This window comes from Caloenas nicobarica, chromosome 2 (assembly GCF_036013445.1).
Source record: "Caloenas nicobarica isolate bCalNic1 chromosome 2, bCalNic1.hap1, whole genome shotgun sequence".
In the NCBI taxonomy this organism is placed as follows: Eukaryota; Metazoa; Chordata; class Aves; order Columbiformes; family Columbidae; genus Caloenas; species Caloenas nicobarica.
In genome coordinates, this window is record NC_088246.1 from 45,435,644 (window position 1) to 45,461,035 (window position 25,392).

The window sequence follows — 25,392 nt, forward strand, 5'->3', positions numbered from 1 at the left end:
CAAAGCCATGCTATCAGTTTTTCATGGCTTTTGGAGCTAAAATTTCACCCATTATGTTTTAGGGCCCACTTTTGCATACTATTCTCTGAATAATAGTTGTTCTTGATAGTTTGGTTCCCTTCAGTGGTGTGCTAGTGTGAATGTGTCTTGTTCTAAGAGTGGTACCCATCTGAGAGTTTAGACCCTGATTCCTTTAAGCTCAGGAACCCATGTGTAGTTTTAAGCTGTATGTGAATTTTTTGATCACTGGTGACCAATGAAACGTCTAAGCACAGTCTCTGTAAAATACCTTGGGAATTGTAAATGCCTTGAAGGAATCTGAGGCCATCTGGCTTCTGTCCCTTCTTTCGTCTCAGAAAAAGCCTTCCTTAGTTTGAGTGTAGGGGTTTGTCTTAGTTTGCCGCTGGTTTCTCATCTCCCAGCTGGCCACCTGTAATATAAATTGAGTGGAATGTTGATGGTTTGTGAATTGAAATCTCCTTTTACTGGCAAGATTGGTTTCCAGTGTTTGCTCCCTGGGCAGATGAGCCTTTCACCCACCCATGTGTGGACAAAAAGCCCTCTCCAGAAAGGTATATGGCACCAGTTTCATGACCTCTTTTTTTGCACTGAATCACCATATCCTAAGCTCACTTGCATGAGCCAAACCAGACTTAGGCTGTTCCTGCTATGTGAATTTATTTCAATTTTGTTGTGAACCATCCACATTTTCCTGCTTATCTTTCACAGTGTATGGGAGGAGTGGAGGGAGGGAAGAGGAGGAGGGATGGAAAATAAAAAGCTGCACAAAGATTAATTTGCTGTGTAATTTCTTCTTTTAGAAGGAGGGAGAGTCACACCTGGGAAAATCAGTTATCAGACCTCTAAGCACATAGATGAAATACTGTCCTTTCTAACAGACACTTTGGTGTCGTGCTGAGGCAATCACTTCCTTAGCACTAAAACTATATGACCAGATTCATTTTGAGGAGACAGGAGGTAGTTTCCTGTGCGTGTGCATTTTTACTGCCTTTAGCTAAGTTAGGGCTCTTGGTGCTTATCACTTTTTAATGATTTGTTCTTACCCCTGCACCTTGCTTCTGTCTGTTTGTTCTTTACCGCTTAGGTTATTACTCATGTTCATGCAGGGACCTGAGAGTTAATAGAAAATGAAGATTGGAGTTGCTCTCCCCTTCTCCTGTAAGGTTATCTGGGACAGCTTCACACACATTTATAAATGGCTTTGCAGCTTCTTGGTTTCTGACTGTGTTATGATCGTGTCAAAGGTACAAAATGAAAGCTGGGAAGCTAGCAGCTTATTGAAATTAATTTATTTAGATTTATAAAGCCACTGATTAATCGTCTTTTAATCCAGGTATGAAGTTGAGAGCAATATATAGGCTATATATTAATTGTAATCTTTTATATGAATTGTTTAGTAGTCATACATACATATTATTTACCTAGACATATATTTAGCACAGAGGTCACAAAGTCAAGTTATTATTCAAAAAGTTCTCTAGTCCTTGCTTTATTTACGTGCATGTCTTTGCCCTATTGGAACACAGGGCTCTTAGGTGTGTGCTTGTCTTTAAGCATTGAATGTATTCAAGCAAATTAGAGAAGAAGGGTTTTATTTTCTTATATTTTAGTTTTTATTTTAGTATATTTCATCACCTTGATAGTAAAGAAATGGTGGTTATTTTGTGTAACTTTAGTTCCTTGGTGAGATGATTGTTTTCTAGTGATTCCTCAGACTCTGACTCAGGTGCTTTCTCTGTTCAGATACTTTCTGCATTAATACAGGTGCAGATTTGGTTCTTCGTAGTTGCAAGAGATGCTTTTTCTGGCTTCAGCTTTAGTCCCTTGGCCTGGGAAGAAAGGTTGGCTACCTCAGCAGTCTGTTCCAGTCAGCCTCCAGGACACATTATAAGCACATTGTTCTGCCATGGAGAGGGTGGAGCTGGGTGAGCCAAGGCAGAAAGGTTCTGCCTGAAGTGTTGCGTGTCTTCCACCTCTGGCCCCTCTAGACTCAGGATGGCTCTCACAGCCTATGGCCAATATATATATATATGTGTGTGTGTGTATATATATATATGTGTATATATATGTGTATGTGTGTGTATATATATATTTTAGTCTTTTCTCCAAGGTCACAAGAACCATCCTGAGGATGGTATGTGTGACAGTACTTATCTTTTTACTATGGGTCATCTTGGGGATTCTTTGCAAGTGAGAGGGTTCAGACCTGCTCCAGCCCTCCCTGTGCTTGGGTAATGCTGCAGAGCTTTCAGAACAGCTAGATGGCTTCTGTGGGGAGCGGCTGCATCAGCAGCAATGCTAACAGAAGGCGAGAGGTGAGGAAGCACATCCTGATGTAGGATGCTGCCTGCAGTGCCCTTGATGTCTTGAAATACTGTGTGAAGTGGCTGAAAGACCACTTTCTTCTTGGCTTTGCAAATATATGTTCATGGATCCACAGCTGTACATAATGAACAGGGACAGATGTTTTTAGTAGCAACTGTTTTAAACAGCAGTCGGTTTATCAGGCTGATGTTGCTCTTCTCTCAGTGACAGTCAGGTTACACTTCAGTTATTTGGAGAGATTCTCATTGCCAAATACTTGACTCAGCATTTGACTCAATAGAGGCAGCAGCTTTTGCGAGTAGAAAGCAACAGAAATGAGCTGCTGCAGCAGAGTTGGGTAAGGAATTTCCTATCATTGAAGGGCCACCAGCGAATAGCAGCTCTGTCAGTAGGTTTGCAGATGCTCCCTTCCCAACAAATACTTTCTGCTTTTTCTCTGAAACTTTCACACTCTGGTGTGTATTAAATGTCTTGATCAACTATTTATGAGGCCGTTGTAACCTCCATGGAGGTGGAGTGAGAAGGAGGGCTGTAGGGAAATAATGTATCAATTTATTTGTGGGATTTATGGGGCAAAAATTAACCACCTTATTTTTATTACTATTCAAATAAGTATAACAGCAAGTCTTATACAAAAAAAAAACCACCACACCTCACGTCAGGCTTGAACCTCTTCCTCTACCTTCTGTGCCCTTGATAAATATGCCTGGTTTCAATAGTCCTTCTATGAATTTTCAAGCTGCCAAGGGTGCGAAGAAGTTCTTCCTAGCTATTGAACTGTGAATTGTTGCATATGACACCTGGAGGAGTTGGAATGGTTTTGTACAAGTAACTCAGTGTATTCACCACACTTTCACTGTTGTGTGCAGTGGTTCACGTTGAAGCCGAGAAAGATGATTCGTATTGCTTTCTTCTCTTTCCCCTGTCAGTAGCAGCAGTAGCCCTCAGAGCAACATTTGAAGCAGTAAGTGCCTGGCCCACAGCCATGTGTTACTGCTGCTCTGCTGGGCCCTCTGATGATACTGTAATCAGATGAGAGACAAGGTAAGAATTATTCTTTTCCACAGGGAAAATCAGACTAGGGTATTTAAGTACTAATAGAAAAACAATTTTAAGGAGGTGTTCAAATTGGCCAGCAGACATTTTTCAGTCCTAAGGCCTATACTGTCAGGAAATACTGCTCCAGTATGAGTTATTTTAGATGATTCGTGAGACGTTATGCTCTGTTCTGAATTTTCATGTGAATATTGGCACCCCTGGGATATGCTGCCAACCCAGAATACAGATGTTTTGTGTTCCCTTAACATCAGTCTAAGTGGTTACACTAGAAGCGGGAGTATCCAATGATCATAGAATCACAGAATAGTTTGGGTTGGAAGGGACCTTCAAAGGTCATCTAGTCCAACCCCCCTGCCATGAGCAGGGACATCTTCAACTAGATCAGGGTTGCTCAGAGCCCCGTCCAGCCTGGCCTTGAATGTCTCCAGGGATGGGGCATCGACCACCTCTCTGGGCAACCTGGGCCAGTGTTTCACCACCCTCATTGTAAAAAATTTCTTCCTCATGTCTAGCCTGAATATCCCCTGCTTTAGTTTAAAGCCAGTACCCTTTGTCCTATTGCAACAGACCCTGCTAAAAAGTCTCTCTGATCATTTTCGTGGCCTCCTCTGGACCCTCTCCAGCAGGTCCATGTCTTTCCTGTGCTCTCAGGACCCCAGAGCTGGACACAGAATTCCAGGTGGGGTCTCAACAGAGCAGAGCAGAGGGGCAGAATCATCTCCCTCAACCTGCCTGTCACGCTTCTTTTGATGCAGCCCAAGATACTATTGGCCTTCTGGGCTGCAAGCACTCATTGCTGGCTCATGCTCTGCTTTTCATCCACCAGTACCCCCAAGTCCTTCTCCACAGGGCTGCTCTCAATCCCTTCATCCCCCAGCCTGTATTGTTACTGGGAGTTGCCCCAACCCATGTGCAGGACCTTGCACTTGGCCTTGTTGAACCTCATGAGGTTCACATGGGCCCACTCTTGAGCTTGTCCAGGTCACTCTGGATGGCATCCTGTCCTTTGGGCATGTCAACTGCACCACTCAGCTTGGTGGTGCCTGCAAACTTGCTGAGGGTGCACTTGATTCCACTGTCTATGTCACTGATGAAGATGTTAAACAGTACTGGTCCCAGTACACACCCCTGAGGGACACCACTCATCACTCGTCTCCATCTGGATGTTGAGCCATTGACCATTACCCTCTGGATGCGACCATCCAACCAATTCCTCATCCACTGAACAGTCTATTCATTAAATCCGTATCTCTCCAATTTAGAGTGAAGGATGTTGTGAGGGACTGTGTCAAAGGCCTTACAGAAGTCCAGACAGATGACATTGTAGCTCTTCCCTTGTCCACTGATGTAGTTACTCCATCGTAGAATACCAATAGGTTGGTCAGGTAGGATTTGCCCTTGGTGAAGCCATGCTGGTTGTGTTGAATCACCTCCCTGTCCTCCATGTGCGTTAGTGTAGATCTAGGAGGATCTGTTTCGTGATCTCAGGAGCAGAGGTGAGGCTGACGGGTCAGTAGTTCCCAGGGTCCTCCTTTCTACCCTTTTTAAAAACGGGTGTAATATTTCCCTTTTTCTAGTCACCGTATCATGGAGAGTGGCTTGGCAACTACAGCAGCAAATTCCCTCAGGACTCTGGGATGTGTATATACTACATGCATATATACATTATATGCATAATACTGTGCTCCTGTCAGTTGTTAATATTACAATACTATCATATGAATAGGGTTGGGTTATATGCTGGCTGCATCCCTGTAAGATGCCAGACTCTGGTGTACAGGTGTGGCTGAAGGGGGCATCGGAGGTAAAACAATCTGTGGTTTTGGGACTCAAAATGGCAGTAAACCTTTTTATTTCCCCTGATTTGATTTAGATTCTCCTTTACCTTGGATCTGAACTACGTTCCTGTCATGCTGCTGCACTGGACACCTCTGGGCGTTTGTCAGAGACCAGCTAATTGAAGCATACGCTCCAGCTTGGATTGAAACTGCTGTTTTGATCGAGATTGTAGATGATGCTGCTGCCTCCTTGTGGAGTTCTTTCCATGAAGTACTAGGACTTTGGTTTGTAGATTTTGATTCTCTGGAGCTTTTAGGAAAGCACAAAGTTGAAGCTTAGGGCCAAGGCAGCTGTGAGGAACAGTTCTGCTGTAATCCTGCTTGTGAACTGAGATGTTCTCATCAGTTCTGGAACAACTTTAGCCCACTTGCAAACGGATGCATAATCCAGTGAAGGCAGTGAAATGCTTGGACATCTTCAGCCGTGTCCTTCGGATACTTCTGCACACTTGCTAGCTGTTCACCCCTACAGATCTGTCACAGTGCCTGACAGTTCTGTAGTTTAGCCTAAAATGCAAGTTCTGTATTTCTGTTACTTCTCTTCTTTTACATACCTGGGTGCCCCTACAATCTTCACATTCAAGGATGTTCTTCCTTCCAACAGCTGTACTTTGCTATGGTATTAGCATCTTAATTTCCTAAGACATTATGAGACTTGCTGGTTATGACCACCTTGTTTGTCTCAACAGACAGGAAAAAAGGACTCCCTTCCTTTTTCCTCCACCCTTCTCAGGTCAATTCCATGCTGACAGGGCCTCCAACTTTGGGCTAAGGTGTGGCTGCAGGAGGTCTCCCAGGCATGCAGGTAGCCCCACAGCTCTCTGCACAGCAAGTGTGGATGGGGATAGAAGATGGAAGGAACATGTGCTGGGAGCAGAGCTTATTGTGGCTCTGACGGCAGCTGTTTCAGAGCAATAGTGACAGAGCTGATAACCTTACCCTCCCTGTCCTTTATCATGTTTAAAATGTCACCTGTGATCTTGGAGGCCCTGTTTCCTATCTTCAGCCCTGGAGCCTGTGGAGATGAATATAACCTTGGGGGTTTGATTGTTCGTGTGTGTTTTGCAGGAAGCTGCTGCCATATGTGTGGCTGGTGCTGTGGTGTGTCCTACCCAGATCCCTTTGACAGTTTCAATCTTGTCATCTGTAAAATGGGAAATGTGTTTCTTCAGGTGATGTTGTGGTGATAAAGGCCTAATATTAAAGTGTCATCTGAGAGAGGGCAGATGATCCTGCTGCTGCCTTGGCAAAAACAGTGACCAATTAGTGGGCTGTGGGAAGCACCATGGAGAGGCCATGATCAATACCCAGGGTCTCTCAGAAAATGTTTTACCCTTGGTTTCTCATGTCAGTCTAGGCGAACATCATTTACTTACCAAGCTGCTCTTACGGGCATGAATTATCTCTGTTTCCTTTACAGATATATTGGTACTAATGACATTTGCAGGCATGCAGTGGCATAGCTGTAGGGGAGAGTATTGGTTTATCTGTGTCACCCTGCTGAGCTGTCATTACTGATAACAAAATGGGGACCTGAAAAAGCACAAGTGACATCTAGCTTGGGTCAGAACAGCTACCAAAGCCATCTCCTGCCTTAGGAGCTAGGAGGTGACTCTCCTATGCCATTCATCTGAACACACATTGCATACAGCTGCAGGAGCAGGCCACTATGTCCCTGCAGTGCTGCTAGGGTGGTTCCTAATGGGGATGGAGGAATCGTTAAAGTGAATAGTTTGGAATACGACAAATTCAGATAGCTAATCTGCTTTTTCCGTAACAAGTATATATTTTATATGTATAAAATGTGCACATATCTGTGAAGGAGAATAAATACCTATGAATTTGTCAGGTTGATGTAGAGACATGTAACCTAAGTGTATGTGTGTGTAAAATGTGTTTGATCATACTTACACATTTGTAAACCTAATATTTATGTAAAACTTGCATCCTACATCTCCTTGATGCTTGAAGCAGTTGAGCGAAGTGGGGTTTGGCCATTGCGATACTCTTCAAAACATACCTTTTTCCTGAATGAAGTATATTCTTGCTTGGGAATTTTCAATATTTGACTGAAGTTCTGCTCCTTTTGATATCAGTTTTAATTTTAGCTTCCGCAGAATCAAAATGCCATGCTCTGTGTGTGGGGTCCCAGTCTTGGTGTCCAGAAACCCAACGCTTCCTTTGTCTCCTTGTGTATTTATCATTAAAAGGACTTTTTTTCTTTTTTTTTTCTTTTTTTTTTTTATCAGTTCAGGCATGAAGGTTTTTTTGTGCTCTCAAACTGAGATGCCTTTTGGTTGAAAAGCACTGCAGGAAGAACAATTTCTTATAGAGTGTATTTCTGGGACTATAAATAATAAAGGCTGTTACTCGGAGTGATGCAGGCACACCTGCAAAACACACGTGCAAGGCAAAGATTCGGTACATCATGATTTATCTGCTCTTCATCAGTCCTAAACCAAGAGGGGTCTATTCAGACTTCTTTGCTAGCTTGATGAGTTTTGTGCTGTACTGCTTTTTAGGAGTTCCAAAAACCTTAACTGTTTTTCTTTTGTGGCACTGTTTTTGGAGGCTGCAGCTTTATGGAGGGTATTAAATATTTTTCAAACTGTTACTCTGAACCAAGACAACTTATTCACACCTCACTGACTTGCAGTAGGGTGGTGGTGCTGACTATTTGAGAAGAGCTTGGAGCTGCCACACTTGGTGCCTTATGGTGCAGTAGGAACAGACAGTTATTATTTCAGAGTTGTTGGATTTATTCAATTATGGTTTTTTTCCCCTCTTTAATGATGTAGTTTTGTTCAGTTACTTTGTGATGTGGCAGATTGACAGTAGGGCCCTCTTCAGGACTGGGATTAAACTGCCACCTCCGTGTGATGTGATAAGTTGTACCTGTGAAATCTATGTCTATACATCATTCCAGGGGTAGAGAAGAAGCTTGTTCATAAAGAGAAGACCAGTCTGTAGATGCTCTACTTTCTTTTCCGTTGTAATCAAAGCTTGACCAAGATAAGGAGCCCAGCATGGTGTCTCTGGGTTATCAGGGTTCCCAGTGGTAAAGTCCCTAACTGGAACTGAAAGTCTGTGGGGTCAGTGGAAAGGCTCCTGTTAGCACCAGTGGAAGCTGGGTCACGCAGTGGAGCTTTCCGAAGTGCGGAAAACACAAAGTCAGGATGTGTTTTCCCAAGTGAAGTCAGCTACAAATCCAACTCCATTTCTCAACTTTCAAAATTCAGAGGAGAACCATCTGACTTGTTCCACACGAGGCATCACCTTTGTACTCAGAGGGACCAAAGGGCAATGAGATGAGCTAAAAAGAGAAGGGTGGCTCTGGATATCCTTAGCCCCGACAGGACATCCTGGGGACAATGGGTTGGCCTGCCAAAGAGGGGATCTCTTCTATTTGCCTTTTTTTTTTTTTCTTAACTTATTTGTCCCAAGCAGCTGTGACTGACCAGTGTCCCTTTGAGATCCTCTCAGGACAGGCACAGTCTCATGCTGTAGTTGAAAGTCCACCTTAAGTTGGTGGGAAGAGGTGGCGCAGGTCTGGAAAGGAGGGTACTGGGATAGTTGGCACCTTGTCCTGTCAGTCCTGGTGGTTTTTAATGTTTCCAGGTGGGCCAGAACGAAATTGTTTGTCCTGTACCAAGAAAGCAGAGGTGTAAAAGTGGGACTCCAGAGCAGGAGATGAGAAAATGTGTTTTACTTCCGTGATTCTGTAGTTTAGTAGGTACAGCAGTTGTGTTTATTCATCATGTTGGCAGGCTTATTTTTGAAGGTCTGGCTTTGTCAACGACCTTTTGTTGATTTTGCGGAATGTTATTTGGGTTTATTCTTTGTTTCTTTCAGCTTATTTTTCTTCTGTATTTGACTTTCAACTGGCAGTCAGAAACCTAAGGTTATAAATTCTGTGATATTACTGTGTTTCTAAGCATGTGTGATGCTGAATGACACCAGCATTTCTCAGCTCTGACGGTGGCTGTATTCAGGCTAAGGTCTTAGGTCCTGCCCAAGACAAGCCATGATCTTCCCGGGGCTGCTTTTTGCCTCCCATTTCTGCCAGATCTCTGCCTCAGGACCACCCTGTTTTCATCTCCTATTGGAGAAAGCACTGACTTTGCTGCAGCAGGCGGGAGAAGGTGGATGAGGGACATGCTTGTTTTGAGGTGGTGGATCAGTGTCCTGGGAGGGAGGAGGAGATACCCAAGTACCATCCTAGATTGCAAGTTGTCCATGCAGTGGCTTTCCCCAGAGGACTACTGGCTTCAGTAATGTCAGGGTACCTGATGGTGAATGAGACCTACCCCCTGTAACAAATGGTGGATCCTCACCCCACAAGTAGCAGAGTTTTGCAGTACTTAATATCGTGCTCTGTTGCTACTGTGATTTGAAGTGTATCGCCCCTCGCTGTCCTGCAAATACTTCAGCCTGTCACATACCACAGGTTAATTTGGCAGGGCTGCTTTGCTTTCTTGTGTGGAAACAAAAGGTTTCTCGGGGCTGGGGTCCCACAGTAAGCAGGGGGTGTTCGTGGGCAGAGTAATTGCAGACTTAGTAAACAGTAATCAGCACAGGCAGCGTGACTCCATAGTGCAGTGAGCCACCATAGATATTGTAAATCCATTTATCCCCTCCCTCAGGTTACTTCCAGCATGATTTGTGGAGGGTAAGAAGTTGGAAGACACCAGGTTGGCTGTGATGTGCATTTAGAGCGAGAGTTTGGGTAACATGTTAACCCTTGCAGCTGCCAGACTCTCCTAGTTGGGAATTTTGAACACTCTGTATCTTACTTAGTTGCATTTTTTAATGCAGAGCCATTTGAGCTGCTTCATTTTGGCAGAGAGGATAATTCCTGTCATGAGCAAAAACCTAGGGATTATCTTCTCTTTTTTCTTATGTAAAATGGTTCCTCTTATCTGACAGTATCTGTATAGACGTGTATGTACACGTGGGTGTTAAAGAACTTTTCCTCTTTTTCATCACTCTTATTTCACCTGTTAGGTCTCACTAAAAGGGAAAAAGCCTCCCAAATAATCAACAAGATGTATTCTGCAAATATACAGACAGCGCATTTGCAGCGAGCCTCATGTTTCCTGTGATCTGTATGTCCCTACGGGGCTGGGATCTCACTCCTAATAACTGTTCAGTGCCGTGGCTTCCTGCCATGAGCTTTTTGGTGAGTGCCGTGGGCAGAACCAGGCTGCTCTTCTGATCCTGCATGTAGATCCAGTGGTGGGATTAGGACGTGAAGTGTTCCCAGCCAGCACTGCCTAGTTTGCTGTCTTCAAGAAGCTGCTCGGTTCCCACAGGTTCAAGCTCTGCTGGGAAGATTGGTGTAAGACACTTTTGCCTCCATGACCTTCAGCTTGTATGTTGTGAGAGAGTCTCTTATAAGGTCCTGGCTCATTTTTGTGCCTTTATATTTAGGAATTACTTGCTTCCATTGTAAAAAATAACTTCATTTTGAAAATACAGTTCCCTGGATCTCTGAAGGAGGGCACTCACAGCCTTGTTCAACACTAAGCCATTTGCTGACCATCACAGCTGGGAAATTGCTTCCGTGATGCCAAGGGAATTGCTAGAAAGCATGCTGAATGGCTTTCACATCCTCTAACAAGGGGCATTTTTCCCTTTCTCTCCTATTGTTTTGTTCTTTTGTGTGAAGTGTTTGGAGTAGTAGTAGTAGTATTAATGGTATTCAAAACCAGTATTTCTAAATTTTATCCCCCTCCTCAAACCAGTTTGCCCTCTGTCTCCCAAGACATACTCATCTTTGTGAAAGGGAGCGATGGTGTTTGTTCCAGCGTGGCCGCCCTTTGGGGATTTGCAGGAACACTGCAGCAAATCATCCTGCATGCAAGGCTGACCTCTGGGAGGCTAACAAATTGAGGTGAGCCAGCTGGAGCGACAGGACAGTGCTGACAGACAGAGCATGCTCAGACCTGGGGGAGAAAGGTAGTTCTGTCTGCTGGTGGTGCATGGGTTACGGTGCTCAGTGCTCTTGGATACAATTTTTTTCTTTTTCTTTATGGTGGTGGGGAAAGAAGAGGACCGGAGAGTGTTCCCCTGCAAAGCGTAGCTTTAAGGTGTCTTCTTTTTTCTTTCTTCTATGAAAGAGAGGCACTGGATAGCATTTCCTTTTATTTAGCAACACCAGGTATGCGTGCATGTGCTGAAACACTAATCTACCAGTGACAGTACTTCCAAGATTAAAAAGGCTGCAGATGCTCTGAATTACTGTGTTTCTTTGCTGGGTGTTATTTTGACTGTGCTCTGTTTGCTGTGCTGATCACATACGGCTCTGAATTCAGTTTCGTTGGCACTCCTGGCTGCAGTGTACTTGGGGAGGGGGTGGTTGGTTAGCATGTTTTTTGATGCTGTCCCCTTGCCTCCCCCCTGCAATTTGTACTGAACCTCTCCTCTATGGCTGTGCATGTGTGGGAAGGAGGTCAGTAGTTCATTTGTGATCCCAGGTCTTTGTAGTCCCTCTTTGTTTGACTGGTGGTTTGTTTTATCATTTTTAAACAAAAGTCTCACAAGGAAAAACATCTTTTACCTAGACTAAATTCTGTAGGTTTTCAGAAACGTTTCTTACTGGAAAGGTGCTGCTTTGGGATTACTTTTTTTTTTTTTTTTTTTTTTTTTACCCTCCCCTAAAAACATACTAATGTAGAGCTTGTGATACCCAAGGAGGGATTTTTGCTGTTCTTATTGGCTGTGCTGTGCTCTGAACAATTTCGGCTCCTGCTTAGAATTTGCAGCACATAGGAGCGGTCTCAGGCACCATGCTGCTGGGAAGTGGGAGAGCTCAGGCTGTAAATGCTGCTAAGCAGCAGTCCCAGTATCCAAATAACACAGGTACTCTTCCCATCGGAGGAGAAAGAAAGGATAGATAAAATACAGAGAATAACAAATGGCAGCTAAAGCCCAAAGGCATGGTTGGAGTAGCTGAAGCTCATCTTGTTCAAGTGCTTTGGGATTCCACATCATATTCTTTTAAATTCACTTCTGCAGCATTAGTAAATTTTCCCTTCAGCCACCCCCATGCTGTCTTTGCTTTAGGTAGGCGACTGAAGTAAGATAAACCTGCTGCTCTCTGACACGTTTTTGTTTCTGACAAAGGTATCTTGCTTACAGACTAACAGCAAGGTACCAGGCAAAAGGAGAGGTTTTTCACTCGTATGGCAGTGCTGTTAATGCCTATATAGCCTGATAGGTTTCAGTGAGATACTTGGGTGAGCAAAGATTGGCTGGAGTGAACTCTGTTGGTCAGGCTTTCCCCTCTGCATAGCTGTGGTCATTTTGAGTACCTTGAGTTTTTTCATCTTTAGAGTTGGGACTGTCAGAAGGTGAAGACTTGAGGGCTGAGAGAAATACTTTAAAAAATTAGCTCATTTTTCTTACATCTCCCACTTCAAGTTTGTTTATCTTTGTCAGAAATACATCTTATTTAGGGATTTTTCTGAAGATCACGGTTTTTGTTTGAGGAAAGGATTTCGTACTTCATGTCACTCCGGATAGAGATCTTAGAAATGTGGACCTTAAAAGCCCGAGAAGTATTCTCTCTAGTTTCATACTTTTAGCTCAGTTTTGTGGTTTGCTTATATGCATTGACTGCTTAGTGTTGCATTTTACCTGTTCTTTTGTAGATCAAGACAGCAGTATCAACAAATATTAAATCAATGGCTGCTAGTCCCCCTGAAAGTGAGGTCGAATCTCTTCCTATCCCAGCCCTCACAGCCTCTGAAATTAAAAGGAAGAAAACTTACATTTTCCATCCATGAGCACAACTGGAAGGTGTCTAGTAGTTGCCAATATTCTCCTGTTCATATTGAAGGTATGTTTGCAGTATGGACCACTGCACAGAACCTCAGTCTCCTTGGTTGCAGTCTTGTATAAAAAGACTTAAGTTTTGCTTTCTATTCCTGATTTATGCTAAATCCTAAAAACTGAAGAGAAACCTCATTTTGATTACAACTGTCTATAGATACCTAAAGTTTTTGTGAGACAGTTGGGTTTTTTAAAAAAAATATTGTTCCATTTTGATTTTATTTTTTCTGAATAAAGTTCTATATTTAAAATTCCACTTCAGGCTGCCGAGCTAAGGCATTCTTATTTTTCTTATCCCCCTTTTGTATCAGGCTTCATTAACGATATTTGTATTTTTTGCTGCTGGGTTTGCTCCCTTTGAGAATTTACTCTTTTTGTGTTTAAAAAGTCAGCACTTCTACACTTGGCTGCTTTTTACAAAGAAAATGTTCCAGTATATCAATCATTCAGTGTGCCATCCTTTCTTTAATGTGATATGTACTGTGAAAGATATGTGTATCCTGTTAAACACAGTGAATAAGATGATAACAGCCTTTTGGGCTGTGGGGACTGACTTGCTTGTAGTTCTGTGGGAATCTGTGACAGAGATGAGAACAAAAGCGAGTTCTTGGCTGCCAAATCCTAACTCCCCCTCCTTCCAATCGGAAAGTTGCCTTCTAGCAACTTCTGCTTTGAGAATGAATGAAGTAGGTATTTAAAACTGCATGTATTACATATACTGCATCCTTAGCTAAGCCTCTTGCATCAGAGATGGGAGAAAGAACAGAAATCGTTTTGCCGGAGCAGTGTGAAATGCCATGTGTGCATGCTTTACTTCTCCGGTACTGGCCCTGGAAAGCCAGCCTAGGGAGAGGTGGATCTGGGGGTAAGGAGTGCTCATGGGGAAGATGTCCTCGAGGAGGGAATATCTGCTCCCACCCCTCCTACCGCGTTGCCATCACAAGAAGAAGGGTCAGGGTCCCCTGCCCGTTTCCTGCCCATGCCGCTCTGCACCAATTCCTTCCCATCCTGTGGCAGGAGCAGCCCCAGTCCACTTGCAGTTGTGCCACATTTCTGGGAACTGCGGAGACGGTTCTGCTGGGATACCGCTGCCACAGCTGGCAGGCCCTGCGGGGAGTGGGGCAGCTGGGACAAAGCCAAGTTGGCCTCTGTGTAGAGTGGTGATGCTCTCTGGAAATGTGTATATTTCGTGCTTTTTTTTCCCCATTTTGTGAGGGTTTTTTTAACCTGCTGTAGTTCTGGAGAACTGAGCATTGGCTTGGTCAGTTGATAACAAAATCTTGGCAAGGCCCAAGTAGGCAAAACCAGCACTTCTCATTTTGTTTAATACCTGCAGGACTGGATGATCCCCCTTCAGATGTGCTGTTCATCCCAGTGACCCTTGTTCTCCCTCATCAAGCTCTTGTTTTGTTCATCTGGGGGTCTTAGTAGTGTATGTTTGTGTCTTTTTGTTGTCGTTGTCTTTTATTGTGTGGGCTTTGTAGCATTTCTCCCAATCTCTTACCTAGATTGTGATTTTTAAAATGGAGAAGAGGTTTAAAACATTGTCCATCATACTAATATCTTTAAAGTAGTGATTCATCCTACCCTAGCTTCATAATTAAAAAAAGAACAACAGAACTCATCTCTTAAATGAATCCAAACAGCGCTTTATGCCAGCTGCCTATTAGTAGAAATTCATCTCTCCCATCCCACCCACTCTGGTCTCCTCTACACATTAACAGGAGATGAAGAACAGCTTCCCCATCTATGTTTCCTGTTGCTTTTCTCCTTCCTGAGGGTGTTTATACTATCAGATGACCAGCAGCTGACAGGGAGAAGGTTCCGCTGTGTCCAAACTTCCGATAGAGTACTACGGACCCGCACGATGCTTGAGGCCTCTGCCAGAGGTGCCTGTTGAACACACCAGCCATGCTCCTGAAAGCTTGACCTGCTCACCAGTAGTCAGCACCAGTCAGAGCAGCAGTAGCTGGGCTTAGAGGATGAAGCTGTGACCCTTTTGCCAAGTGAGCGGGTGTGGAAGAAGAGAATGGGGTAAGCTCTTCATGCCTGTGATCTCTTTTGGAAAAAGCAAAGATCAGCTGGCCAAAAATAGAGTCCCTCCCACAACCTCTTAGCCTGTGGAGCAGCATCCACGGTGGCTGAGCTGCAAGCCTCAGGACATGCTCTTATTTCCCTTGCAAAGTCTTGAGCGGCCCCTGTGCCGGTGTGTTTGTTGAGCTCCCCATCTTTGACCGTGCGGCCCTGCAAGTCAGCTGCCCTGTCTGCATTGATGCCAGGGAAATCTGCCACTTCTGTCTCCCTGTCTCGCTCCCACTCCTGCCCTGCTGCCCACCCCTGTCCGGAGTCCTCAAGGTCACATCTTGTCCCCTCCCATGGGGCATTGTTGCCCTCTGCCAGCTTGGCAGCGAGAAGCTCTGTGCTGATTTTACATGCACGTCTCTTCTGGCTAGGCTCTGGCATATCAGCTGTCGAGTCTTCTCTTGCTGAAGGATGGTGCTTTAGCATTTCAAAGCAGAGAGTAAAAAAAAATGTCAGTCCGTGCGATTCTTGTGGTAGCTGGGGCGCATTGCTCACATGGAGCAACACTGTGGTTATCCCGGTGTCACTGGGAGGTGAGAGGGTGGATGAGTGTGGTACGAATCGGGGGGAATAGCCTCTGGGTAACTGGGGGTGTGAATGACCTGGATGCTGACCTATATGTAGAAAGAAATAGCACAGAGGACTCTGCTCCTGAGGCAAGTAGCAGTGTGCCTGGCCTGCCACTTCAGCAAGTGCTTTTCAGTTCTTAAGGTGTTCTCCGATGGTGCTGTGGGATGGGATTGTCCCTCCATTTTGTGAGGGAGATTTAGTAATGAAAGTTTATTTTCTTGTGAAGCATCTTTCTTCAGGTGGAAGACTAAATGCTTTCACCTAATTCAGAGTTAGGTGCTGCCTCCTAGGAAAGTTTCGCATCCCAGGACTACTGCTGCTGGCAGGACTTAATGACTGACCTCAGCTTGGGGGGCTGAGGAACCAGGGGACCTGGAGAGTGATTGCATGCCGTTACCCCTTGGTGCAGCCTCTCCTAGGTCTGTAAAAGCAAACAGCGGGATGGTTTGCTACTATTTATCTTCCGTCACTCCTTGAAAGACCAAAGATTTTAGTTCTCTAAGGTTTGTGTTCACTGAAAGCAGAGGATTAAAGAAAAAAAAAAAGAGGAGATGATACAATGTGGGAAAATAGGCAAAGAATCAAGACTGTTTCCTGCCTACCTGAGAAATTCTCCTTTCAGTTCTGCCTGTGACACCCTTTCTATCCACGTCCCCTGCTTTCCATCAAAAGTAGCTTTCAGCCAAGCAGCATGGACTGGGAATTATGAACTGGCAATGAGGAACAGGAATGGAGATGGATTCCTTTAGCACTGCTGGCTTTTAACATTCAGTCCTGACACCTGGTTGGCTAAAGTGCATATGCTCACTTCAGCTGAGTGCGGGGAAGTGAAAGAGCTGCAGTGAGGGAAGAGATGGAGGAGGGCCTTGCAGGTGATTTTTATTAAAAAGCTGAGTCGTTCATTTGTAGCCATTTAGTGAGTATTGCTGTAGCGGAGCCTGAGATGAAAACTGCTAACCTCCAAACATTGGCCACATCCATCAGGCTGCATCTCTGAAGTGCCTCCTACACCCTTCCCTTGGGGCAGGAGGGGAAAGAACAAATCAGTCAGGGGTGAAACATTAGCAGAGGCTGGCTGTTTTCAAGGAGGCCTGTGAGGCTCAAGGGATTTGTAATGGTTGGTGGAGCTCTCCACCACTGACATGCCTGTGAAATGCAAGTGGTATCAGTGGTGTTTTTATGGACTGCTGGCTTCTGATGCCTTTGAAACACCCACACATACACACTCTCCTCACCCTACCAGAATAATAAAGAGGCCGTGTGGTTTTCCCCCCTCTGCCAAGTTCTTGCAACTCAGCATTGACTCCTTTGAACTTGTAGTTGCTTTGTTCTTCTGACCTGCAGTAGTTAAGTTTCACAATGCCCGCAGCCTGGCCTTTGTTTGAAATGTGTGTTGTGGCAGAGGACTTGATTGTTAAAGGTCTCCTTCACATGCTCACTAGTGGCTTTGCATGTGGCTGCTTGGGCTCTGTCCTTTCCTTGCTGATGCTGCTGAAGTCATCTAAAGCTGTGCTCACAAGATCAAAAGTCTGTAGCGGAGAGGTTATGTGGGGAGTTAGATGGTGCCAACAAAATAACTGAAGATCTATCCCCATCAGTGGTTTTATTTTCCTGAAAACTAGTTTGATGGCATTAGCAGAACCTGAGTGATATGCCAGTGTCCCCAGTAGGTTTCCATTCAAGGTTGTCCATGGAACAGCCATAGTTCAGAGTCGCAAAGCTCTGAACAGCAGCAGTCATCCACTGTTACTGAGAAGGAAAGATTGAGAGGTGATGTGACAGCCATCGTTCATCTGTGCAGGATATCTGTGGCACCTAAGACAAGATCAGGTTTAAATTGCTGCAATGGAAACAAAGGCTAAGTGTTAAGAAAGAGCTTATCATAGTCCTTCATGCCTTAATTGCTAGAGACTGGCTTAAGACGGGAATAAGTATTAAGAATGAGATTTTTGGGGGGTGGTTTAGGGAGAGCTGATCCTGCCCTGGTAATTAGATGACCACTCTGGGTCCCTTCCCGTTTCCTTTTCCATGGTTGAAATCAAAACAACCCCTTTTTAATTTGCTGCTTGCTTTCAGGGAGTTGCTAAATGTTTCAGACCACTTGGCAAAGGAGGTGGACTTCGTTTCTGTTCCGTTTTAGTAGCTAGAGCTGCTCTGAAATTGAAAAGAATTTGTTGCTCAGATCCCCAGAGACCATCTCGTGAATCTGTGTGGCTTGCAGCTAGCAGTCGTTTCTTTGGCATTATTCAGTCTCCCACGCACATTCAGTTCTTCCTAAGACAGAGATCCCTGTTGGGATCTCACAAGCTGTAGGGATCCCTTGTAACTTCATTGAATTCCACAACTGATTCTCCATTCAATTCCAAGCTGCATGGACCAGATTGCAGGATCAGGCTTTTAGGCTGCAATATCTGGCTTTTAGGCTGCAATATCTCTTTTCAGAAGAACTCCCTTGGCGGTAGAAAAGGTGTTTGCATTGGTCCTAAATATGCCTTGCTGTCTTCCTCTACTCTGCCAAGTAAGAACAAGCATCTCTGGGTTAAAATGTTAAGGGACTATTGCTTGGTGTGACAGAGCATGTGCTTGAGACATTGGGTTTTTCTCCCTACCTGCAAACTTGCATCAAAGGGATTTTAAATTGCTACCTTTAAAAACTGCGGTTAGAAACAGTCTAATCAGGCATATACCAATCAGAAATTTCCCTTCCTAAGGTTCCCTGTGAGTCATGGCTACATCATTATTTACAGCCTGACTAGCAACAAACCTTGATGCATAATGAAAATTGGAGCCCATAAATACTGTAGGTGAATCAATATCTCGATTGAAGTTCACAGCTGAAAATATAATCAATACTCTGATAGAAACCAGTGGTGTTTCTACATAGAAAGAAAACAGTGGCAGCATCTCTCTCATAACACAAAAGGAAACAAGGAGCCTTGGAGCAGCACAGAAGAGATTCTCAGGTTGGAATGGGAAAACACCGACACTGGAAACATTTCAAATGTATTACCTTTCCATTTGTATAAGGGTGCAAGTGAGACTCTCACTAAATGTAGGTTTGATTGCTTTAATGAAGCATCAGTTCCTCGCATGAAGAACAGAGCTCTCCTCTCTCCCATGCCAATATTTCTTATGGAAGACGATGTCAGCTCCTAGACTTTGATCCTGAATTGCAGCCAAAGAAATGACTGAGTGACTTGGGAGTCTCCCCAGGGCAGTCTGTAGACCTGCAAGTCCTCCCCCCGCCCCCCAAGAAAATTAAATTCAATGTTATATTCACCAGTTCACATTTCATATTGGAATGGAGTGTAGCAAAATCTATACTTGGCAATACTCCTTGTGCTATTATTATCCGCACAGTAAAGGCGAGAGGCAGAGCTGGGTACTCACAGCCATATGAAAGGCCTATGGCAAATCAAGAGAAGGTGCTACATCTTCCAAGCCCTGTGCGAGCGGCCCGGTGATGGCAGTGTTGTCTTTCCTCTCACTGATGGAGTGGTCTGCAGAAAGCAGAGTGAGCCAAAGTCCCAGGGAACCTACTGTTTTTTCTGAAAAAACTTCATAGAGCTCATCCTCAAACTCTTTTTGCTTTTTCTTCTCCAAAAGGATAGACATGAAAATGAGAGAGGAAGCCTTCCTGTAATGCAGCTCCCAGTTATGTTTGCTTTATTTTTTTTACAGTTTTGGGTAGCGCTTTGACACTTTTCTTCTTTTCTCTCATGCCCTGGAAGGGGGAAAAATTGCTGGAAAAAAAAGCCTGAACTGTCTTGAATAGTCCATAAAATGTGATTCATGGCGGAGCTGTAAACCTGATGTTTAAATGGTTCCTTTCTTGTTTTATTTTCCACAGGTCTTTGCCCTCACCATGTCAAGGAGTGTTAATGATGTGTTCCCTCTCCATTGCATTCCCCACCTGTCATCTTGCTAGGCTCTAACTACAGAATGAACATAGCAGCTGTGTTTAATGCCCTGCTCGTGTCTGTCCTCGCTGCTGTGCTGTGGAAATACTTCAAACTGCGAGAGCATGCCTTCATGGTCGAAGAGGAGCTGGTCCTCACGCGTCAGTCTCAGGAACTCTCTCAGGTTCAGATTGACTACCATGCAGCTCTCCAGGCGCTGGTGGAGGACGGTACCAGGATGGTGTGCACCGGCAGGATGCACACTGACCGCATCTGCCGCTTCGAGTCCCTCTGCTACTCTACGGAGGCTGAGGAGTTTGTCTACTTCCACAGCAACTCCTCGGTCATGCTGCCCAACCTGGGCTCCCGGAGGTTCCAGCCGGCTCTGCTCGACCTCTCCTCGGTGGAAGATCACAACACCCAGTACTTCAACTTTGTGGAGCTGCCAGCTGCTGCGCTGAAATTTATGCCAAAGCCAGTCTTCGTGCCTGATGTGGCGCTGATCGCTAACAGGTTCAACCCAGACAACCTGATGCACGTGTTTCACGATGACCTCCTCCCCATTTATTACACCATGCAGCAGTTCTCCGATTTAGATCTGGAGGCACGGCTCTTCTTCATGGAAGGGTGGAGTGAAGGTGTTCACTTTGATCTCTACAAGTTACTGAGTAACAAGCAGCCGCTCCTCAGGGAGCAGCTTAAAACCCTGGGCAGGCTCCTCTGCTTTACCAAATCTTATGTGGGGCTGTCCAAAATCACCACGTGGTACCAGTACGGATTTGTCCAGCCACAAGGGCCGAAGGCTAACATCTTGGTTTCTGGTAACGAGATCAGGCAGTTCACCAAATTCATGATGGAAAAGCTGAACGTCAGCTTGGAGGAAAGCTCCAGTGAGGAGTACATCATAGTGTTCAGTCGAACGATCAACAGACTTATCCTAAACGAGGCAGAACTAATCCTAGCTCTCGCTCAGGAGTTTCAGATGAAAACCATTACTGTCTCTTTGGAGGAGCATTCATTTTCTGACATCGTCCGGTTGCTCAGCAATGCGTCCATGCTGGTCAGCATGCATGGGGCCCAGTTAGTCATGTCTCTCTTCCTGCCAAGAGGTGCTACGGTGGTGGAGCTCTTTCCTTATGCTATCAACCCTGAACACTATACCCCTTACAAAACCCTGGCAACCCTTCCTGGCATGGACCTGCAGTACATTGCCTGGCAGAACACCGACCGGGAAGACACCGTTACCTACCCAGACAGACCTTGGGATCAGGGTGGGATTGCTCACCTGGACAAAGCTGAGCAAGAGCGCATCATTAAGAGCACGGAGGTGCCACGGCACCTTTGCTGCCGCAACCCTGAGTGGCTGTTCCGTGCCTACCAGGACACAAAGGTGAACATCCCTTCGCTCATCCATGTCATCAGACAGACTGTGAAGTCTAAGCCAGGACCCAAGAAACAGAAGTGGTCTGGTAGCATCTACCCTGGCAAAGTGAGGGATGCCAAGTGTCAAGCCTCTGTCCAGGGCACGAGCGAAGCTAAACTTGCCGTGTCCTGGCAGATCCCCTGGAACCTGAAGTATCTCAAAGTCAGAGAAGTGAAATATGAGGTGTGGATACAAGAGCAAGGGGAAAACACTTACATGCCTTATATATTGTCCCATCAGAATCACACCTTCTCAGAAAACATAAAGCCCTTCACAATATACCTGGTGTGGATACGCTGCATCTTCAACAAAAATCTCCTGGGACCTTTTGCAGATGTGCTCTTGTGTAGTACATAACCTGTTGCGCTGCCTGTACAGCTCTGCCCTGCTCTCCACGCCATCTGTGGTTTAAAACTTCTTGTCCTGTAGTTTGTAGAGAGCTGAAGAGGACTAGACTGTACCAGTGCCTAAGTGTCCATTTTATTGCACTCTGTGTGTATTCTTCAAGTGGTATTTATTTCCAGTGAGTGATTAAAAAAAAAAATTAAATAAAAAAAAGAAACCTCTGTGTTCTTCAGAGTAACTTCCAGAGGTTAAATTACATGCTGAATACATGTAATTCCAAACAGAATGGAAGTGAATTGTGTGTACCTTAGTCGTGATTTAAATTCGTTTCTATTGTGTGGTGAGTATTTAAGCACAGCGTTAAACCGCAGTTAGTTCCATGGCTCGGTGGGCAGTTCTCATCAGCTTTTTCATTGTACATTATTTTTTTCAATAACTCTGACTGTAACTTTGAGTTCAAGATTTGGTACAAGAGCCTTCATTAAACTGCTGTAAACCTCCTCAGTATTTTTATTGGTTTTTATTATCTGTCAAAGTGGTTATTGTGGTAGATTTATATATTACTGTTATAAAGTGTGTATATAGGTAGCTTTTTATTTTTTCATATTTTGACTCAAGAGAATGAGACTACAGTATCAGCTTCATGTTTAAAATCAGATTTTACTGCACCCCAAGAGCAAAAGGCTGGAGTAGCAGATGGGAGATAGAAAGAATGGAGTGGATAAAATAATTTACTGTGCTTTAAGATCTGTTTTCATTTTCTGAGTTATGTACAGGTCTGTGGGAAAGGAAGGGGATGGTTTGGAAGAGCTGATGGGGAAGAGATTGCACTTGCGGAAATCTGCTCAAGAAAATGATTTTTTGGTGTTTGATCAGAATAACCTGTTGGTAAGAGCTGCTAACAGGTACATGCTTTGCTCAGCACCAGGCAGGTGGTGGCAAAGGGAAGCTTTCCTGGCACAGGTTTTCATGGGTGTTGGTGGGAGGAAGCGGAGCCAGGCGAGAGGCAGGTAGGTGGGTGCCGTCACGCTGGGCTGGACGGAGCTGCTCAGGTCAGGGGAGTAGTTTATTCTGGATTTATACTCATTTTTCCTGAGATCAGAATCTGGCTTCATTGCTGGGGTAACGCACTGACTACTCAGGACCTGATCCTGCACGTTTCTCCTTGAAGTGGAGGCCCTAAATGGTGCTGTCTTTGAAAAACAGCTTTGTGTCAAAAGCACAGGCTTTGGGGAAGCGAAGAAAAAAGGGGCAGGAGCATGAGATGTTTTACTGATAGAAGGTAACATCGTCCGTAATTCATAACCAATGTTAAAGCAACAGGAAAAGTGCTTTTTTTTCTCCTCTCCCTCCCCAGTGCCCACTGTCCTCCCAAGGTCTGGATGGATGTTCGAACAGTAGGATAAATGGCTTGCCTTCTGAGTGATGGGCTGATAGAAGAGCGTCTCAAGGCAGGATAATAATATGAGTTCTAGAAAGAGGAGGAGAAACACATTGCTGTACAAATCAGATAAGAAACAGGAGGGTTGAAAAATGAGTGAAACACCGCAGTACAACATTGGACCTTCAGGCAAGTGCTCCTTCCATATATTAATTTTCATTATGTCTTGCTTTGTTTTCAAGCACGTTTATGATTTAAAGGCACAGGGGCAGTGGGGAAACAGAACAGCAATCCCAAAGTCTGTGTTTGCTTTGCTGTTATAGTCTTGCCAGCTAATAATTTTTGCCTTGATATTTTAAAAGGGGCACATGAATACTACTGCAGTTGCAGTTGTTTTCTTAGGACAAAATGGGCTGCTTGCTGAAGTCAGTATCCAAGCTGTGCCCCAAAGTCTCCACGTTGCTGCACATCACATGCCACGTGTGTCAGAGCTGCGGTGAGAAGAACTTCATGAAGAGATGACAGACATGAGAGCAGGCTGTTCAGGGAAGCCACCAGGACCTCCCTGGCTGATGAGCTCCTGCTCACTGCAGGGTTTTGCGCCAACCTTGCATCCCCATGTCCGTTCAAGGTGCAGGTAGCCCTGTGGCTACTGGCCATCCTCCTGCTGTCTGTTACAGGGGCGGTAATGTTGGCACCCTACAAAGTCGGTATTGAATGAGCCTTCAGAAGCTGAAGTTTGGTCAGCAGTTGTTTCGCATCAGTTCTCAGCAGTAATTTTCTGTGGGTGTGTGAGCTGCCTGTGTTCTCCTAACTGTTGGTCTGTGTGTTGCTTTCCTGCCTTTCTCCGTGCTTTTTGTGGCAATCCCTTGCCTGTAATTTGTAGACCATCCTATTTCACTTAAAATTTATTTCACATCATTGCAGATTTTCTAACATTTGCAGACTGGTTACAGCACATTAACTATTTTCTTCTCGTATCCTAATGATTCTAATCAACAAAATTGGCTACAGAGCAACAAAGTGTCAGATATGTGGGTTTCCATGGACTTAACTCTAGCATGAAACGGTCTCTTACATTCAGAGACTCCCTTTTTTCCTGAACAAAATCAGATGTGCTTTCCAAAAATGTGCATTCAGGTTCTGTCTTCCTCATCAGTGCTATGAGCAGTTTACGAGGTTGAAACAAAAATTAAATGATTTTTTCCTTTCTGAATTCCGAGCTAGCTGCACACTGGAGTTGTGACGGTGATGTGGCTGTTTGCTTCCAACACCTGCCCAGTGTAAGAATGTCTATACCGGAGCCCCAGTGCTGTACCGAATTCCTCCTCTGCCAGAGCACGCAGCACTGAGAGCACGCGTCCCAGCCAGTAGCTGTCCTAAATTGGGCACACTAATGTTATGCTGATTTATACTGCCTCAAGAACTGCTCTGGAGTGCTGGCATCTTCCCGTAGTGAATTTTCTTTCCTTTTAATAACTTTGCCATCAGTGCTCTGCAGGTCCATTCAATTTTTCACCTCCGCTCCTCCCATGTCCCATGGACTGTTTGTTTCCCTTGCTTCGTGTGAATATGCTCTCACAAAACCTCCAGCCTTCACGTTTCAAGAAAACCCAGTGGGACTTTTCTATACCAATACGACTTCTTAATTGAGCAGAAGGATTTCTTTCCTGGCATTGCTTTAAGTTTAGTCCTGTAACGAATGCAGATGTTCCATGCAGAGGGGCTGGGGCTGCACCTCTGACACATGCAGGAAAACATGACTGGAGCTGGGTTACTGTGTTTCCAAAACAGCTTATCCCTCAGACAAGTTTATGGGGCTCCTTTTGACGAGTTGTGCAAGAGACTTGCACCTTCCACTGTTGCATCATTTGGTTTTGCTCCCAAAGCAAATACAGTAAGCTCTGTGGTGCTGTCTGGCCCCACTGTCCTGGAAGAGAAATAGCTGAGATTAAATCCAAAACCACCTGGGAGCAGTGCAGGATGCTAATAGCAAGCTGCTCTTGAACTCGCTGCTGCCGGGCTTGGCTGTGCTTACAGAGATGGATCATCCAGGAGGATTTCCTCTGGCTGCAGTTTCATATCTCATTTTAATTAGCTAAAGTGCAAGGAGCAGCCAGCTGCTGTGGGAGGGCTGCTTACCAACGTGTCCAAGGATGAAGAAGGACCGAGTGGAGCATTTACCAGCTGGCACACATGAGATGTTGGAGCGGGAGCTGCAGGTTGTATGGTAAAATGGTTCCGTAGGGAATGGGACTTCTCAAGTGTGATAGTAACTTCAATGGAGCCAGAGCAATGCATGCTACCATTATTTTCCATTACTTACAGCCCAAACTCACCCTCAAAAACCATGTAGAATCATAAATAGTTCGGATTTAAAGGGACCTTCAAAGGTCATCTAGTCTAACCCCCCCTGCAATGAGCAGGGACATCTTCAACTAGATCAGGTTGCTCAGAGCCCCATCCAGCCTGGCCTTGAATGTCTCCAGGGATGGGGCATCTACCACCTCTCTGGACAACCTGGGCCAGTGTTTCACCACCCTCATTGTAAAAAATTTCTTCTCGTGTCTGGCCTGAATCTCCCCTCCTTTAGTTTAAAACCATTACCCCTTTTCT

General features: G+C 44.8%; 1 protein-coding gene across 4 annotated transcripts in view; it reads left to right on the forward strand.

The window, feature by feature from the left end:
- The window catches only part of POMGNT2 (protein O-linked mannose N-acetylglucosaminyltransferase 2 (beta 1,4-)), a 35,026-nt gene extending 13,137 nt beyond the window's left edge, over positions 1-21,889 (forward strand). For 2 of the 4 annotated variants that reach the window (XM_065628959.1, XM_065628957.1), the window contains one exon: positions 19,579-21,889. In XM_065628959.1, coding sequence (XP_065485031.1) covers positions 19,671-21,407 — 1,737 coding nt within the window. In that variant the 5' untranslated portion in view covers positions 19,579-19,670 and the 3' untranslated portion in view covers positions 21,408-21,889. Of the gene's footprint in view, positions 1-5,448; positions 5,469-12,895; positions 13,084-19,578 lie in introns of those variants that run through there. The other 2 variants (XM_065628958.1, XM_065628961.1) reach the window with 2 other exon arrangements.
- Positions 21,890-25,392: the final 3,503 nt, after the last annotated feature.